Genomic DNA, 19,142 nt, shown 5'->3' on the forward strand with positions numbered 1-19,142 from the left:
CTACTACTACTACTACTACTACTACTACTACAACGACTCCTCCTGCTACAACTACTATTACTGGTGCAGTATAGGAACTTTGCAGTGTGCACCAAAACCATAAAGTCCTTGATTTTTATATGGCAGACGTCATTATACACAGCTCACACAGGGCTATAGTTTGTACTCTGTGTGTATATCTGTGTGTATATCTGTGTGTATATCTGTGTGTATATCTGTGTGTACATCTGTGTGTATATCTGTGTGTATATCTGTGTGTATATCTGTGTGTATATCTGAGTGTATATCTGAGTGTATATCTGAGTGTATATCTGAGTGTACTCTGTGTATATCTGTATACATCTATGTGTATATCTGTGTGTATCTCTGTGTATCTGTGTGTACTGTGTGTATACCTGCGTGTATACATGTGTGTATATCTGTGTATTCTGCATGTATATCTGTTGATGTGTGTGTATCTATGTGTACTCTGTTTGTATATCTGTTTGTATATCTGTTTGTATATCTGTTTGTATATCTGTTTGTATATCTGTGTGTACTCTGTGTGTACTCTGTGTGTAGTCCGTGTGTATGTCCGTGTGTATGTCCGTGTGTATGTCTGTGTGTACTCTGTGTGTACTCTGTGTGTACTCTGTGTGTACTCTGTGTGTACTCTGTGTGTACTCTGTGTGTATGTCCGTGTGTATGTCCGTGTGTATGTCTGTGTGTACTCTGTGTGTACTCTGTGTGTACTCTGTGTGTACTCTGTGTGTACTCTGTGTGTATGTCCGTGTGTATGTCCGTGTGTATGTCTGTGTGTACTCTGTGTGTATGTCTGTGTGTACTCTGTGTGTACTCTGTGTGTACTCTGTGTGTACTCTGTGTGTACTCTGTGTGTACTCTGTGTGTTCTGTGTGTATATATGTTTATATATATATCTGAATATCTGTGTATATGTGTGTATGTTCTGGATTATGACTGTGGGCACTTCCTCTGCACCAGTGACAGTAAACAGCCCATAGGCTCTGACTTCCTCCTCTCACTCAAATCACACTCTACCTCACCCTGAGTCACTTTGGCCAGATCCTCATTCATAAACTTAAATAACATAAGGTACTTTTGAAGGCGTGTTGTGTGTACGTGTTGTGTGTAGGTGTATGTGTGTGTTGTGTGCACGTGTTGTGTGTGGGTTGGGGGTCATAGGTCACTGACTTGGTGACAAGACATGAAAATACACATGAATCATGGTTATGGCTCAGATAAAGGTGTGAGACGATAAAAAGAGCAGACAAAACTGTAGAACAGGGTTAGCATTAGCGTTAGCTACTGCCAGGAAATAAAATGTAAGATTTATACTTAGTTTAGTCATGGTCTAGACCTGGTTTTCTCTTCTTGTAGTCCTGGTTTAGTTTGGGTTTAGTCTTAGTTTTGTTCTGGTCTAACTTCATGGTACCAAGAGGTGATATAATTGTGTAATAGGGTTAGCATTAGCCTGTAATAGGGTTAGCATTCTTAGCATTCATTCTTGTTACATTTTATTATTGAAAAACTTAAATATTTAAACAAGTACTATTTTCAAGTTCCTGCTACTGCTACTACTATGTAATAAATTCCTCTTCTCCCATATAGTTTTATCATGCGTTGTATAAGAGGTGATATAATTGTGTAATACGGTTAGCATTAGCGACATGCCAAGATTAGATTGAAAGAGAACAAAATCCAAGAACAATATTTATCCCGGTTTAGTCATGAGCTAGACCTGGTTTTCTCTTGTAGTCCTGGTTTAGTTCTGATCTAGTCTTAGTCTTGTAACAAGCTAGCTTCATGGTAGCAAGAGGTAATATAATTGTGTAATAGCGTCAGCATTAGCCAGTATTATTCTTACATTTTATTATTGATTAACTTACACAAATACTTAAACAAGTACCATTTTCAAGTTACTGCTACTATTACCAAGTGGTGATATAATTAGCCACTGTAAGAAAATGTAACAATACTTTAAAAAAAAAACATATTTAAACAAGTACCATTTTCAAGTTCCTGCTACTGCTACTACTACTATGTAATAAATTCCACTTCTCTCATATAGTTTTATCATGAGTTACATAAGAGGTGATATTGTGTAATAGGGTTAGCATTAGCGACATGCTAATATTAGACTGAAAGAGAACACAATGTAAGAACAATATTTATCCCGGTTTAGTCGTGGTCTAGACCTGGTTTTGTGTAGTTCTGGTCTAGTCTTAGTCTTGTTATGAGCTAGCTTCATGGTAGCAAGAGGTGATTGTGTAATAGCGTTAGCATTAGCCACTGTTAAATAAAAAAAATGTAAGAATAAACGATTAAGTACGATTTTCAAGTTCCTGCTACTGCTACTACTTTGTATTTTTTATTTATTTATTTTTATTTTTTAATGAACATATATTTTAATAAATGTTTAAATGAATTAATAACAATAATAATTTCCACTTAGCATAGTTGTAATGCTGATCATATTGAAATTATGAACCAATAACAATATCCTTTAATACTGCAATTAACAACAGTAACTAATAAAACATTTAAACCATTTGCAGATACATTAGTTATGCAAAGTCCACAGCAGACACATGTGGTCAGAAATAAACAACATTTAACATTTCTTTGGAAATACTGATCTACACCCACACTGTACTGACAGGGCCTCCATCACAGTGGCCTTAGTATTGCCTGTTACAGATGATACATAAACTGATTATTGTTTAAATTAACCCTCAAAAAAACAGGTTTGAGGCACAGAATACTGAAGTCCTGCATCAAACTTATATACACTGGCGTTGAGGTAGAAGCTGATCGTAAATTAGTCACTGTACCACATTAAGTTACTGCTACTTCTATGTAATAAATTCCAAGTTTTATCACGGTACCAAGTTTGTGATATCATGAAAGGCTCCGATAATAAAACAGCCTTGGTGAGACTTAAATATTATAAAAACTAAGACGTCTTGCAAACATACTGGTAATTATTATAAAAAGTAAGGCGTCAGGTACCAGTTTTTACTTCTGAGTTTTGTTACGTAAATTTATATAGAAATAACAGAAGAGAGCGGGACAGATGGTGATTGAGCTGGTGATGTCACAAACACCTATTCACAAAGTACACAGTTATCATAGTTATCCATCTATAATTAGGCTTTGACAGCTACCAGTCAGTTTTCACTTCCTCTCAAGTTCATTCTGTCATCGTGCCATTGGGCAAAGCATTTACTTTAAGTTTGAACTTGAAAACTTTAGTCACGATGTTACCAAAAAACATAGTAAAAATAACCCCTCAAATCATATGAAAAGTACTTTTTACTTTTCAGTCCTGTCCAAAAATGTAGTTGAGTAGAAAGTACAGATACTGCTCTCAAATGTAGTGAAGTAAAAGTAAAAAAGTATCTGCATTAAAATGTCCTTAAAGTTCCCATATTACACTGTTTCTGATCTGTTCTAATGTTGTTTCCTCATCACAAACAGACCTGGAGTTGTGTTTTGTTTCATTCACACATGTTTAACACACAAACCCTGTATATTTTCACAGAGTACTTCTCTCAAACTGAAAACACTCTGTTCCACCTTGTGATGTCATCATGTGGTAATCCAGGAAGTGCTCCACTGTGTTTTTAAACTCCATACACCTTCACCAGAATCATCTGGTTCATTTCTGCCCTGGAATTGCCCATTTCTACTGAATTAAATGCAAAAGGAGCCGTTAGCTTGAAAACTACCACTTCATGACATCACAAGGTGGAACAGAGCGTTTTGAGCTTTGGAGATGTAGACAGACTAATAATAAAGTGTGACTCAAACATGTGAATGAAACAAAACACAACTCCAGGTCTGTTTTTGAGGAAATAACAACATTAGAACATGACTTAAAGCTCATAAGAGTTAATTTTGTGTAATGTAGGACCTTTAAGTAGCATAAGTACTTCGTTACCTTCCACCACTGTCTATTATCAGATTATCAAATACATATTACCTCATTTCAGCTGTACCTTAGCACACTTTTAATAACAGATCTGGTACAGAGGATCAGACAAAATACTGGGTTACTTACATCGACTCAGAACTTTGTAATTACACAGTTGGAGTAAATAGTACTTCAAAACCACCTGCTGATATATGTATACTTACATTGTACTCCTCCCTGAAGAGTTTTCCATCATCGGCCGATCGTATCCGGTATTCCTCTTCCAGGTGGTCCAGTGGGATTGGGAAGTACGTTTTGGAAGCTGAGGGGGATCTGGGCAGGAGAACCACAGTCTGCTGCTCTGTGTGGGGAGAATTCATAGGAATATAATTGTTAGTAAAGTTGATGAGGTAAAAACTGGATTGGATCTGGTTGAAGAGTCAGTCTAAGGTTGCGGTGGCACTTTGAGGCCGGTTTAGTCGTGGTCTAGACCTGGTCTTCCTGTTCTAGCTTAGTTCTGGTCTAATCTGGGTTCAGTAGCGGTCTAGTTTTTTTGGCCCCAGTTTCGTCTCGATGTAGATCTGGTTTGGTCCTTTTATAGTCCACATTTAGTTCAGGTTTAGTCATGGTTTGGTCAAGATTTGGCCCAGGTCTAGGTCTGGACTAGTACTGCTTTGGCTCGTGTTTAGGCTTGGTCTAATCTGGTCTAGTCTTGGTCTAGTCCTGGTTTAGACCTGGACCAGTACTGGTATTGTTCCTGGGTTTCTCCTGGTTTACCACTGGTCTAGCCCTTGTTTAGTCTCAGTTATGTCCTGGTCTAGTCCTCGTCTAGTCTTGGTCTAGTTCTGGTTTAGTCCTGGTTTAGTCCTGGTTTAGTCCTGGTTTAGTCCTGGTTTGGTCCTGGTTTGGTCCTGGTTTAGTCCTGGTTTAGTCCTGGTTTAGTCCTGGTTTGGTTCTGGTTTGGCCCTGGTTTGGCCCTGGTTTAGTCCTGGTTTAGTCCTGGTTTAGTCCTGGTTTAGTCCTGGTTTAGTCCTGGTTTAGTCCTGGTTTGGTTCTGGTTTGGCCCTGGTTTGGCCCTGGTTTGGTCCTGGTTTGGTCCTGGTTTGGCCCTGGTTTGGCCATGGTTTAGTCCTGGTTTGGTCCTGGTTTGGTCCTGGTTTAGTCCTGGTTTAGTCCTGGTTTAGTCCTGGTTTAGTCCTGGTTTGTTCCTGGTTTGGCCCTGGTTTAGTCCTGGTTTAGTCCTGGTTTAGTCCTGGTTTAGTCCTGGTTTGGTCCTGGTTTGGTCCTGGTTTGGTCCTGGTTTAGTCCTGGTTTAGTCCTGGTTTAGTCCTGGTTTAGTCCTGGTTTAGTCCTGGTTTAGTCCTGGTTTGGTCCTGGTTTGGCCCTGGTTTAGTCCTGGTTTGGTCCTGGATTGGCCCTGGTTTAGTCCTGGTTTAGTCCTGGTTTGGCCCTGGTTTGGCCCTGGTTTGGTCCTGGTTTGGTCCCAGTTTAACTGTGTTGTTGCTCTGCTTTAGTCCAGTCCTGGTTTAACCCTGGTCTAGCTCTGGTTTGGTTTCGTGTTTAGTCCCAGTTAAGTCCTGATTTTTTGATGGTGAGTGTGGAAGCCTTAATTTTTACAGATAAAAATGTTAGTTTGAATCTTGGCATTTCAAATTTCAATATTTCCACAAAAATCTCCAGAGATCACCAGGGATTAGTAAAACAAGAACTCACCCACTGCAAACACAATAAAACCGCTCTGAACCCAGTCCTTCAGGTCTGTATCCAGTCATTATTATCACAAAAACATAACATCACTTCAAAAACTCATAATATTATCCCATTTTGAGCGATGTCGGCCATTTTGAATTACGCCAAAATATTGTAGTCGTCTAAGAAATATAGCTGCGTTGCGTTTCAGACGATGTCGCCACATTATATATGTCTGTAATAATGATTTAAGATGGGTCGGTCAAATGAATATAGTTCTAAAGCAGGTTACTAACATTAACTTTTCATTAATTGCATTTTTGTGTTGTTTTTTTCCTTTTTTTTAAACATTACTTATATAATCAATATACCAATACGTCATCATACAATAATTAGCAATACCGTAGTTGCTGCAATAGTAAATAGTTGTCAATATATTCAAAATCAGTAAAGCCTCTAATGCACAGTAGCGCCCTCTTCCTCACTGTTAGCGTCACTACTTCCTGTCTACTTGCAATACTTCCTGTCTTTATGAGGTTTTTGCCGAATCGCGCTAATATTCACAAATATTTAAAGACACGTTAAACGCTACACAAATAAACTGAAAGAAACATGTTTGTCTCAATGCTAACGCTAATGCTAATTTTGAAGCGCAATAAATATTAAAACACCACCACAAACTGACGTATCCCATATATAAAAATAATCGTGTAGTCTTTATTAGAATTAATTTGGTTGTTTATTTTATGTTTTCTGGTTTTAATAAAAGTGACTGTTAGCTTTGAGACGCAGTGAGCTAGCTAGAGTGCTACTGTGCATTGAGCCAACTGCTAACTAGCTAACAACCAAGTTCAGAAATACGTGTTTGTGAATGTCTCGCCAACTAGAATGAACAAAGAAACCAAAATCGTTTCCCCAAATGTTAGCAAACGTCAACATTATGCACATTCCCGAGCTCGTTGCCATGGATACAGATTCAGAAGACTGGGTTGTTTGTTAGTCCACCATTTTGCAAACCATTGGAAAAACACATTGCATTTGTTAGTATGTCCAGGCCCCTGTACCATCAGCGCGTATATACCAGACCTGGGGGTAAACTGGTGCAAACGGACTCAGTACTGTATCCCAAATCTACAACAAAATACATGGAGGAATTACAACGAGTACACAAATAATCTAATGTACGGGTCTGTTCATTTGAAGTTTCCAAATCTACGTTATCTCATCAACTGCTGCAAATCAAATGAGGCGGTTTTCTGTGGAGGTTTCTTTGACAAATACTTTTTACTTCTACTTGAGCAGTGGTGGAACAAGTACTCAATTTTGTTACTTAAGTAAAAGTACAGATACCAGAGCAAAAATAAATAAATTCTAGTAAACGTATCACATGAAAAAACCTACTTAAGTAAAAGTATCAAAGTACTTAAAGAGTAAAAAGTAAAAGTATTTCATGCAGGTTTTGAGTCTTATGAAGCTTCAAATGTGGTGATTTGAGTTGAATTTTGTTCAACAGAAACAACTAAATCAAACTTTTTTTTATTTGTTTTTATTTGAATATTTTTGTTTTGCTCAAATTATAAACATGTTAAAAATAAACCCTCAGACTTTTCAACAGGTCTCACACGATAATAAAAAATACTTTTGTATTTATGAACAGTACTTTACCACTTTTACTGTTATGCTCCACCACTTCACTTAAGTATTATTTTGAAGTGGTATTTTTACTTGAGTACACAGTTGGCTACTCTACCAATCTCTGGCTATAATTTAGTACTTAGCTGAAAGAACCTGAAAAACTGTATCTGTAAATGTGCCGTACTACACTGTGTACTGTTTTTTGGGAATATGTAAGAGTATTTTAGACAAGACATGTTATCAAACGCTGTATGTAATTTGTAATATTAAAATACAGGACAGTACTAAAGTCTGCGTACTTCGTATTTCATCGAGGCTAGAACAGTTATAGCGGCGAATCTGGAGCTGAGTTGCATATTTGGAATTCCGACTGCCAGTATCATAGCAACCAAAGAGCCAATCAGGAGCCAGGCTGTTGGAGGTAACGTTCCCACCTGCACCGCTGATTTAGCAGTAAGTGGTTTTTCAATAGAAAGAAGATTGGAGCCAGAGTCGATGTAGTGGGAAGCGCGCTCCAATTGTAACGCGACGGCTAGCAGGTTAGCTATGTCAATTTATATATACAGTCTATGATCTAAAATAGAAACTACTTAGGAGAGAGAAGTCACATTTGCAATTTTCACTTCAGGGTGAGTGTGTGGTTCAGTGAGCTGTGAAATTATAACCTCATAATGGTAAAGAATCTATTATTTTGAATTTTTGTATTGTGATTTTAATGTTTTTCTTAGTCTGTGAAGCACTTACCAATTGTGCTGTACAAATAAACTTTAATTATAAACGAGGTAAACGGGAGCGGACCATTTTGGCTGTATATTCATCTTGTGTCTTATCTCAAACTGTCAAAAACGCAGTAAAAGAATCACAAATCTCTCAAAAAACAACATGCATTTTAGATGACACATCCTTTTTCAGATGTAACCAAGTCTGAGATTTCAGCTTTAACTTAACCAGACTAAAAACGATGATCTGAGACGTGGAAGAGGTTAAACTTGTCTGAAGCAATATTAAGAAACTCAACTCAACACACTGACACCAAAACAGACAAGTTGCTGCTAGCACGACCTGAAATACACGTTAGCGAGCTTACTTAGATCGAACTATATTCAAATAACACAGGAAGTCAGCTAGAACCACAAAAATTGATGTTCTCCTCCTCCTCCTCCTCCAGTTTACATCAGTTTTCTCATGCCTTAACTCTATACTATATGTACTCTATCTACAACTTTAAAAATATTAACTTTTCACAGTAAATTATATAAAGTTTGGTTTAAATCAAATCAAAACTTACCCTGTTCTTCCAAGATGCCATTTGGAATCTTTTTGTCAACTGCTGTGACGACTGCTTTCCTCTGGTTTTTTAACCTAAGCAAAATGAAAACACACCCGTTTAATTACACAGAAACAAGCAAAATTGAAGGTAAAACGTGAAAAAATATCTTAAAAAATGGTTAAGATTTGAGGTAAAATTTCAAGTTAAAATTCATACCATCTGAAACTAGAAAAAGTGCTCCTTTTCATTAGCTATAAAGTCCCAAAAACAACGCTCAGCTCCAAATTGTTTAGTTAAAGTTTTGTGGATAATCTTCCTCCAGTCAGTGATTGGGTCTGTGTACTCTTTGCATGTACAGACGCATGTGAGAAGGGTGTGAGCCACAGCAGCTTCCTGGACAGACTCCGCCCACCCTGACTAAATGAGGAAGTGCCTGTCACCCACGGCTCCTCCCACTTTGGCCTGGCTCTGATCCAAAACCACTCACAATATGAAGTGCAGTGAAAGTCTGGGCGTTATGAGGAACATTTACAGTATGTTTTTGAACCAGTACTTATTGTTCACTTTGGGTTTTATACAGAAAAAAATTAAGCTGTTGAATTTTAAAGCCAAATTGTGATGTCATGGGGTGATACAGGAAGTGCTCCACTGTGTTTTTAAACTCCATATGCCTTCACGAGAATCATTTGGATAATTTCAACCCTGGAATTGTCAATCTTTACTGAACTAAAGGTAAAAAAAAATGTAGCCGTTAGCTTGAAAACTACCACTTTATGACATCACAAGGTGGAACAGAGCGTTTTGAGCTTTGGAGATGTTACTCAAACGTGTGTGAATGAAACAAAACGCAACTCCAGGTATGTTTGTGAGGAGGTAACAGCTTTAGAACATGACTTAAAGCTCAAAAGAGTCAGTTTTGTGTAATATTTTGTGTAAAAGTGATAGTAAAGTAAGATGGAGGCAAGGTAAGTGATATGTTTTGCTCAAGGACACAACTGTAAGAAGTATTGAACCACCAACTAATCCAAAAAATAAGTGGTTCAATCTGCATTCCTACCCCTGCCACCTATAAAGAAATATTTGTGCAAATATATATATACTTTTCTACTGTCTTCACTTGTTTTTTGTATTAAAAGCTGCACAAGTCCATTTCTTGTTCGTTTGGTCCACGTTCTGGTTCCGTTTACCTGAGGCAGTACCAGGCGAGCAGAGCGATGATGAGGAGCAGCAGAGACAGCACCAGGACCGTGGGGAGGATGTGGGGGCTCGGGGAGGCGGTCTGTCCTGAGGAAAAGAACCACAAACCGAAGGGTCAGAGGGCGAAACAGAAGCAGGAAGAGCGGACGTAACGCCTGAGCAAGGGGCAAAGACCAGAGAGGACAAGGCAGGACCAGGGAGACTGTACAAGACAATATGTGTGCGTTTCTATTTCTGAAGCATTTTAAGTTTCGTCACAGGAGTTTTGAGATATGCTGCTGTCATCCAGATAAAAAGGAACTGATTGTAAGAACTGGATTTTGTTTGAAATTTCATAAACTTAAACTTGACCTATTTGTGCCCCCAGATATGACTCAAAATCAAATATATCTGGTACCTGATGTCATAAATCAAGATATAAACATTAATAACGGACAAATCAGGCGCCTTCTTTCCCCGAGGTCACTCCCGCTAGCGTTAGCAACACGTTTCTAAGTAGTGCGGGCGGGAAGGGGCGTTAGCTTCAACAACGAGGCTCCGGATTGGCTCTTTGGTTGCTATGATACTCGCGGTCAGGATCCCAAATGTGGAACTCGGCACCAAATCCGCCGCTATAACCGCTATTTGACTGGAGCTGAACGCTACAGGTGACGTAACACTCACTTGCGCCCCCATCTGGAAGTATGACATCATCAGTTCTAAAATATGAAAACTAGCGACAGACACGGAGAGAAAAACGCGCAAGAATAACCCTGAAACACACCTACGGTCTCTCATATCCAGTCTGCTCTATTTAAAGAAATGGAAAAGGAAATCCTACCATTTACCCGCATGAATGTGGGCATAGCCTGAGCTGGTGCAGTGCCAACTAGAGGCCTGCGTGTGTCTAGCACGATTATGTCAACGCAGATAACATCAGCTTTTCTGACGTAATCATAGAAAGAAACAAAGATAGCCACCTAGTCATTAACTCCACAATATGACATTTTTTTCTATGGGGTCAGTAAGTTTATAAGATCCCATACAAAACCTACAGCATTATTTTTAGCATTAGCGTTTTGTGCAGAAAAGCTTATAATAATGTGCGTGTCTAGGAAATATCTCCAAGCCAGTAGAGGGCGCAAGGAGTGCATCTTCAAGTGCATCGAAAAGGGGATTTTGTTTGAAGGTAAAACAAAGGACACTAATAATACAAATACTATTCATGGGCTTCAGATTCCTGTTTATAGACGACATTTTGAGGACTTTTGACCATTCAAAAAGATAAAATATTTAGTTGTTGATTACTATGGCAACAGTTTGGGGACTCGTATTAACTGGAAGCTTGTGGACACATAGAACAGTGGAAATTATTCTGAAATTATTATTAAAAAAACAAAACACATTTGTTTATTTATACTAAGAAGATGTTGAACTTTATGCCAGTTTTTATTTTATGTGGACAGGCCCCGTGATTACAGAAACATTAAAGGGCCCATATTACACTTTTTCTGATCTATGTGAAAATGTTGTTTCCTCATCACAAATAGACCCGGAGTTGTGTTTTTTTATTTCATTCACACATGTTTAACACACAAACCCTGCACATTTAGCCTGTCAAGTTCTTCTCTCAAACTGAAAACACTCTGTTCCACCTTGTGATGTCATCAAGTGGTGATACAGGAAGTGCTCCACTGTGTTTTTAAACTCCACACACCTTCACTAGAATCATTTGGATGATTTCAGCCCTGGTATTGCCAATCTCAACAGAACTAAAGGTAAAAGGAGCTGTTAACTTGAAAACTACCACTTCATGACATCACAAGGTGGAACAGAGCATTTTGAGCTTTGGAGATGTAGACAGACTAATAATAAAGTGTTACTCAAACATGTGTGAATGAAACAAAACACAACTCCAGGTATGTTTTTGAGGAGGGAACAGCATTAGAACATGGATTAAAGCTACAAGAGTCAGTTTTGCGTGATATAGAATCTTTAACTATACAACAGATGAACAAATCCGCAGCGTAACAGTTAAACAACAAATTCCACCATAGACTTCTGACCAGCTCCAGCTCCATTTTATAGGGATTGGAGTATTCTAGTTATGATGCCATGTGAACTCAACCTAAGTGATGACAATGGGATTGTTGTACAGACACATAATGAGGCCTGTCTCAGACTCACATGTCCCGGGCTCTTACCTTGTGTGTTGTTCCCATTGGTGGAGTTATTGGATGGTATTGTGGCTCCAACCAGAAACAGAACCATTGTAACTGTGGAAAAACAAAATAAAAAGCCGGAGATTAGATTTCGGGTCAGACATGTCCATAAGCAAAAAAGCATGGGAATATGGGAACACTGGAACACGGGAACAGTGGGAAAATAGCAGCATGATGTCAGCGTCAGGTTAGGGCTTAATGAATGCAGTAGAAATGGACTAAACCAGGACTGAACCAGGACTAAACCAGGACTAAATCTGGGCTAAAACAGAACCAGGTCTACAACAAATCTAAGATAAGACCGTAGGATCTAAACTAGGACTAAACCAGGGCTAAATCAAGAGTAAACTATGTGGAAGCCAGGAATAAACCAGGATTAAATTGGGAATAAACTGGGACTGAACTGAGACTAAACCTGCACTAAACCAGGACTAAAACAAGACTAAACCGGGACTAAACCAGGATTAGACCACAAGTAAACCAGGACTAATCCAGGAATAAACCAGAGCTACACCATGACTAAACAACTACTAAACTAGGACTAAACCGGGACTAATCCAGGACTAAACCAGAACTAAACTAGTACTTGACCAGCACTAAACCAGGACTAAACCAGGACTAAGACAAACTGAACTAGGTCTAGGTCAGATTGGCCTAAAATAGACCTGTAGAATTTAAACCAGGTCCAAACCAAGGCTAAACTAACGGTAAACTACATAGGAGCCAGGAATAAACCAGAACCAAACCAGGACCAAACCAGGACAAAACTGATCAGATCAGACTCTCTAAATGGGTCTAAATTAAGACTGGGTTCACATTTCCAAACAAATTGCATTTAATCAAGACTAAATTGGACTAAACCAGGACTAAACCAGGACTAAAGCAGGACTAAACCTGGACTAAACCAGGACTAAACCAGGACTAAATTATAACAATCATATCTAGACCAGTTTTGCAAAATATGTTCACAAAGTAACTCAAAGTGCTTTTCAGACAAAGACAGATATTCAAATTACAATATAAAACAACAAGAACTAAACCAGTTTTGAACTGGGACAAAAACTTTAAAGCAGCACTGCGGAATATTTGTGGTGAGTCAGGACAGGAGGTGAGATGTGGAGAAAACCAATAGAACTAAACCTAGGGAAACTAAAGGAAAACTAGTACTAAACAAAGACTTGGGTACCTCCGCTGGTCCTGGTCCCACAGTTTGAGAACCCCTGATCTAAAGCAGATTTCTCCTCCATTAATAACGCCCACCTTAAGGAATGTGCCGCAGTGCAAAGTTCATTCACACACAATGGGACAACACACTCATATCCTGGTCATTCATTTGCCCCAGAGAGAAGGCACGAGTGTAACGCCCCAACCCGCCACAGGGAGGAGCTACTCAACCAGGCTGCAGCGGTCGGTCCATTGAGAAAAATGTGACGGCTGTTTTGAAGGGGAGAGGTAGTTTTTTTGGGTTTTTTTTTATATTGCTTTGCTACTGCATTTACTTATCAGCGCTTGTTCAAATATTATCTTGGTGACTACAGAGATCATATCAGTGTTTGAGTAAAACAAATATTAGGTTTTCCCTGGTGTAAGAAAAAAACTCTTAATCTGGTTGATAGCGTTGTCATAGTTACAGCGCATATGTGTAAATGCTGTTCTTTTAAAGGCAACGCAAGTTTATTTGTATAGCACAATTTGCACAAAAGGTAATTCAAAGTGCTTAACAGAATAAAAAAAACATTAAAATCACAATACAACTAATCGAAACATAAATAATCACAAATAATCATCATAAAATTAACGTTAAAGGAGAAAAGCGCAGAATAAAAACCTTTCAGTCATAAAAAGAACTGTTTTGAGCCCGAATTTAAACATTGTCAAAGTAGAGGCCTGTCTCTAAAGCTGCACTATGTAACTTTTCTGGTTGCGGGTACGCCACCTGCTGGTCTCCACAGTTTGGCATTAAATATGACCATCTTGAATTTAATTACAGGTGCTTTTGTTGCTAAAAAACAAACAAAAAACACTGGAAACATGCCTAATTGCTGTGAGTGGAGTTACCTTCTCCACAGATCTGACTTGTAACATGGACATTTGTAAGAGATAACATGCAAACTCAACACAGAAAGGAATCGATCTGTCTGTGGATTTAAATTTTTGTAAAAGAAGTTTGGCAGTGTAGTTCAGTGAGATTTACATTTTGCTGTGCACCATATACCAGAAATAGATAGAAAGTAAATAGGAAGTACAATATTTAGCCAAAGATAATACAAGTTTTATTTTATTTTTTACACTTTTTTACTTTGAGTATTGTCTATAACAGTAAAATAGTATAAAAACTTTTAAGTAGGGACAGGACATTTTTTACAAGATGAGACGAGATTAGGTAAAAGAGAACGACGCAAAACGAGATTTTTACATCATTTATAATAATTCACTTGTGCGGTTTAGTTCATCATTCTGGCGTCACAGTATATACACATATTTATTTTATTTAATGTACTTGTTGTCACGGTAACACTACTTTCTGGAACTGCAGCGTCTCAAGATGTGCAACTCACCAGCGTTTAATCCTTTTTTACCCGAGTAAACTCAACTGTAAACTCAAAATCATCTCATAAATCTTGACGCAATTTTATGTCGCGAGATCTTATGGAACGAGATCTTTTCCATGTGAACAGTTTTCCCAAAAAAACACAAGTAAACACAAGACACAAAACACGAAAAGCTGATATTTTTACATTTTGGCGTTTCAGTTTATACCTACAGTACATTAAATTTATCCTGGGTTTTGATTGTCCTGTATATCCGGTCTCCATGGGTCATAACGCTCCTCTGGACACGTCTGTATTCCTTCGAACTCTCTTGTAATTCCTAAAAATAGACGACACCTTTGAACCGTCCTTTTAGGCATTTTACAACGAGCCGTAAACTTTAACTGCTTCTGCGCCTTTTAAAAGTAAAGGGAACACTGGGAATATCGCATGTCCTGTTCTTTCGATAATATCACTCATCGGGTATCGGCCTCCAAAAATCGGTTCAGTCGATATCCTGATTGGACTCTAGAAATGACGTAATAAAACTGGTTGTTGCTTATTTTTTCAAGTTTATTCAAGTTTATAATAGTCGGCCCAGAAAGTCTCAGAATGAACTTTTATTTATACAAAGTTGTTCTGTCGTTACTTAAGATTAACAACAGCTGCATAACTCATGGATCAGTTCTGTCTTATTTATTTTAGATTAAAGGAAATAAATGCTGTTTCAGTCTTTGCTCTGGTATTTGTTTCATTCACACGTGTTTGAGCAACTGTTTTCCCAAACTCAAAATGCTCTGTTCCACCATGTGATGTCATGAAGTGGTAGTTTTCAAGTTTTCAACTCCTTTTTACATTTAGTTCAGTAGAGATTGGCAATTCCAGGGCTGAAATGATCCAAATGATTCTAGTGAAGGCGTGTGGAGTTTAAAAACACAGTGGAGCACTTCCTGTGTTACCACATGATGACATCACAAGGTAGAACAGAGTGTTTTCAGTTTGAGGGAAGAACTCAGCCTAAATATGCAGGGTTTGTGTGATAAACATGTGTGAATGAAACAAAACACAACTCCACGTGAAATAAAAACCCCAGGATCATGTAGAGCGGGTTAATACGAACATTTTAAGACCAAAATGACGAGTCTGACAGCAGCAGGTACAGAGAGAGGGGCCACAGTTTTTCAATAGAAAGTGAATTGGAGCCAGAGTCGATGGAGCTGGAAGTGCGCCCATGGTCACTTCCTGTTTGAAACGCAGCGGTGAGCAGGTTAGCTATGTCCATTTATATATACAGTCTATGTTGGCTACTCCTCCAAGCTGCTTATTGTTTCTTCCAGCAGCAATAAACTCTGTTCTCCATCTGGCAGATTTACAGTTTTAAAGAATTGGAATTTTCACATTTTTCTCACATTGTTAAAGACTGACGTGTCTCCTCATGTGCTGCACATATGGTGGAGACGTACTCAATATTCACATTTTGCATTTTGTCTATAATCAAAACTATTCAAAATGACCAAAAACTGAGCTAATTAAAAACAAACTTCACTTAAAGCTCTAGTTTAACCTCCCAAACAAGAGCAATATTGCATTTTTGTGTTTACTTTTATCGTTCATTCACGTTTTGAGCTCGATTTGACCCTCAAACCAAGACTTTGAAACACACCTGCTGCAACACGTTCTTTTAATAAAATAATTTCTGATGGATTCTTAAAAAATCGTCTAAATATCGTTAAGATACTGCAAAAAAAAAATCAAGATATTCCTATTTTGGCAGTATCGCTGACCCCTAGTGGTAAGTAAAAGTCACATCTTTATACAGCGCTTTTCCAGATTCAAATCACTCAAAACTCTTTACAACAAGGAATCACTCACCCATTCACACACACATTCATACACCAGAGTACACAGACACACTCTGCCAACTGAGATACCGTCACCAGAGTCAGATCTGTGGAGAGGCGGACCCTGCTTACAGTAAGAACTCGTGCTTTTTGTTCTGTCGTATATGGCAAAGATGGAGGTTTTCTGGTCGACTGACACGGCTCCGGTCTCTCCAGTGTGGGAGAATGTGAAGGGGAGGCTGGAGGATAGTGATCGATCGGAGCGCTGGAGCAGACAGAGGAGGTAAATTGATTCACTCGGTCTGTTTCTCTTTAAAGCTGCTCTGGGAATACATCTGAAACCCTCATGTTATTACGACAGAGGTACGAGCTGTGTACTGTATAGAGATGTACAGGATGTAGATGATTTCAGTCCGGGAATTGCGAATCTCTACTAAATTCAAGGTAAAAAGGAGCTGCTAACTTGAAAACTACCACTTCATGACATCACAAGGTGGAACGGAGCATTTTGAGCATTGGAGATTGAAGGCTATGCTCATCACATATACTTATATCAAAAATACTGAATGCATATTAGTATGAATAAAGCTTAGATGCATTATATAATTCATTTATCATATCAAAACATAATAATTCATATATCCTTTGAATATTGTCATGTAAGCACCATTTTTATACTGAATGCATATATTTGAATGCTGTATCCTTTTGAAGGTTGTTCAACAAGCACTAACTATTCACTCATTATAACAGTCTCTCTTAAAAGGCAACATTGTGTGATATGAATTATGGGAAACTATTGGGGTTGTGTAGAAACTACTTTACAGAGATAAGGCGGCATGAGACTCAAGGCCGAAAAACAGACCGGTGCGGCTCGGAGAGGTGAACGAGGCCGGAAGGAGGAACCAAGGCGTCAACCTACTCAACATAATATTTGCATATTCATGTTCCATGTTACATTTTTATTCTTTGGGGCCAGGGAAAGGCAGACAGACCGCCTGCTGCACATACGAGGGATAGATCATTTTGACCCCGGGTACTGTATTAGATTGTAACTGTCAGGGAAATAAACTTTTGAGATTTGAACTGATCGAATCCAGTCGTCATTTTGATAGAACACGCCCAACAAGATGTAGACAGACTAATAATAAAGTGTTACACAAACATGTGTGAATGAAACAAAACACAACAACTCCAAGAACAACTGTCTTATTCTGCGTAAAAACGGCTAACCGTGTAGTTTAGATCTGTACAAACATGTTCTGAAACGTCCCTGTGCGTCAGATGCCCACCCTCAGATACCCTCCATGTGTGTCAGATGCTCTCCCTTTGCGTCAGATGCCCTTCCGGTGTCTCTATGAGGTATTTTTCTGTGTAAAAACACTGCTAATCCTGTAGTTTAGATTTGTACAAACATGTCTTTAAATGTCCCTGTGTGTCAGATGCCCTCCCTGTGTGTGTCAGATGCCCTCCATATGTGTCAGATGCCCTCCATATGTGTCAGATGCCCTCCCTGTGTCTCCACGTGGGTCTTATTCTGCATTAAAAAACACTAACCCTGCATTTTCGCTCTGCACAAACATGTTCAAAAATGTGGTTCTCGTGTTGACTTAAAAGTATGTGTTTTTTGCTGACTTCCAAAATATAAACTTTACTTCATATTTGGCGCATTCCTTGTATCCAGCCAGTCTTTTGTCCTTCAAAGGCTGCAGGTGTGTGGGCTGCAGCTGCATTGAACTGGAGAAAAAAAACAAAAACGTGTCTCTGTATAGAGCCGAGCCGAGCCCACAGTGAATGAATGAAGACACTGTTCTGAGTGCTGCAGTGATGAGACTAAAGGGTCTCTCTCTACAGCCACTGGACCACAGGCCGCTGGACGACTGACCGACCGCAGCAAGTCTGGGTCAGTCTGATTTTCACAAAGTAATTAGAAAATCTGCACTTTATGGATTTTAAAGGGCCTGTAACACACTGTTTTCTGTTTCCTCGTCACAAACAAACCTGGAGTTGTGTTTTGTTTCATTCACACATGTTTAACACACAAACTCTGCATATTTAGGCTCTAATCTCTACAGACCTAAAGGTAAAAGGAGCTGTTAACTTGAAAACTACCACTTCATGACATCACAAGGTGGAACAGAGCATTTTGACCTGTGGAGAAGTAGACAGACTAATAATAAACTAATCAAACATGTGTGAATGAAAACAAAACACAACTCCAAGTATGTTTTTGAGGATTATAACATGACTTACAGCTCACAAGAGTCAATTTTGTGTAATACAGAACCTTTTATATATTTTAGTTTTTTAGCCATACACAGTATTTGCTTGTTGTATCTGTTAACTGATATTAAAACATATATTTAAATCTATTCATTGGCACAACTTCCTGCTTACAGGCGCCATTTTGAGGACCTTTTTACCTTCAAAAGATATGGTATTTGGTTTTGAACGGTTAATCACTATGGAAACTATGCTAATTTTTTCTCACTTTGGAACCCATGAATAGTATTATTATTACACCGTTGTATGTCACGTTGGTAGAAAAACTTTTACAAATTCATTTTATCTGTGACGTAATGTGTTTTCTTATTTTTGATGCTGACTGTATAAACATAAAACCACATCTGTAGCTTCAATGCTATCGATTCTACTTCCATTTGGACTCACTGGTCTGTTTAGAAACACCTGAATTAACTATTAGCAAACCGCAAAGGCTGCAAATTTTGAAGCGTCATAATTTCCTCCACAAAACAAAATATCATGTCCATAGACTGTGTATGTAAATGGACATAGCTAACCTGTTAACCAACGTGTTCCAAATAAGAAGTGAGGATGGGATACGCTTCCAGCTCCATCGACTCT

The 19,142-nt window shown here is 38.5% G+C and overlaps 1 protein-coding gene across 5 annotated transcripts in view; it reads right to left on the minus strand.

The window, feature by feature from the left end:
* Positions 1 to 19,142, minus strand: part of ptprea (protein tyrosine phosphatase receptor type Ea) — a 68,912-nt gene that overhangs the window by 21,756 nt on the left and 28,014 nt on the right. For 2 of the 5 annotated variants that reach the window (XM_033984734.2, XM_055229333.1), the window contains exons 2-6: positions 11,888 to 11,959; positions 9,695 to 9,791; positions 8,526 to 8,599; positions 6,689 to 6,733; positions 4,138 to 4,274 (exon numbers count right to left, since the gene is read on the minus strand). In XM_033984734.2, the coding sequence (XP_033840625.1) occupies positions 4,138 to 4,274; positions 6,689 to 6,733; positions 8,526 to 8,599; positions 9,695 to 9,791; positions 11,888 to 11,954 (420 nt within the window). In that variant the 5' untranslated portion in view covers positions 11,955 to 11,959. Of the gene's footprint in view, positions 1 to 4,137; positions 4,275 to 6,688; positions 6,734 to 8,525; positions 8,600 to 8,723; positions 8,874 to 9,694; positions 9,792 to 11,887; positions 11,960 to 19,142 lie in introns of those variants that run through there. The other 3 variants (XM_055229334.1, XM_033984735.2, XM_033984736.2) reach the window with 3 other exon arrangements.

Source organism: Periophthalmus magnuspinnatus, chromosome 19, assembly GCF_009829125.3.
Source record: "Periophthalmus magnuspinnatus isolate fPerMag1 chromosome 19, fPerMag1.2.pri, whole genome shotgun sequence".
Taxonomy (NCBI): domain Eukaryota; kingdom Metazoa; phylum Chordata; class Actinopteri; order Gobiiformes; family Gobiidae; genus Periophthalmus; species Periophthalmus magnuspinnatus.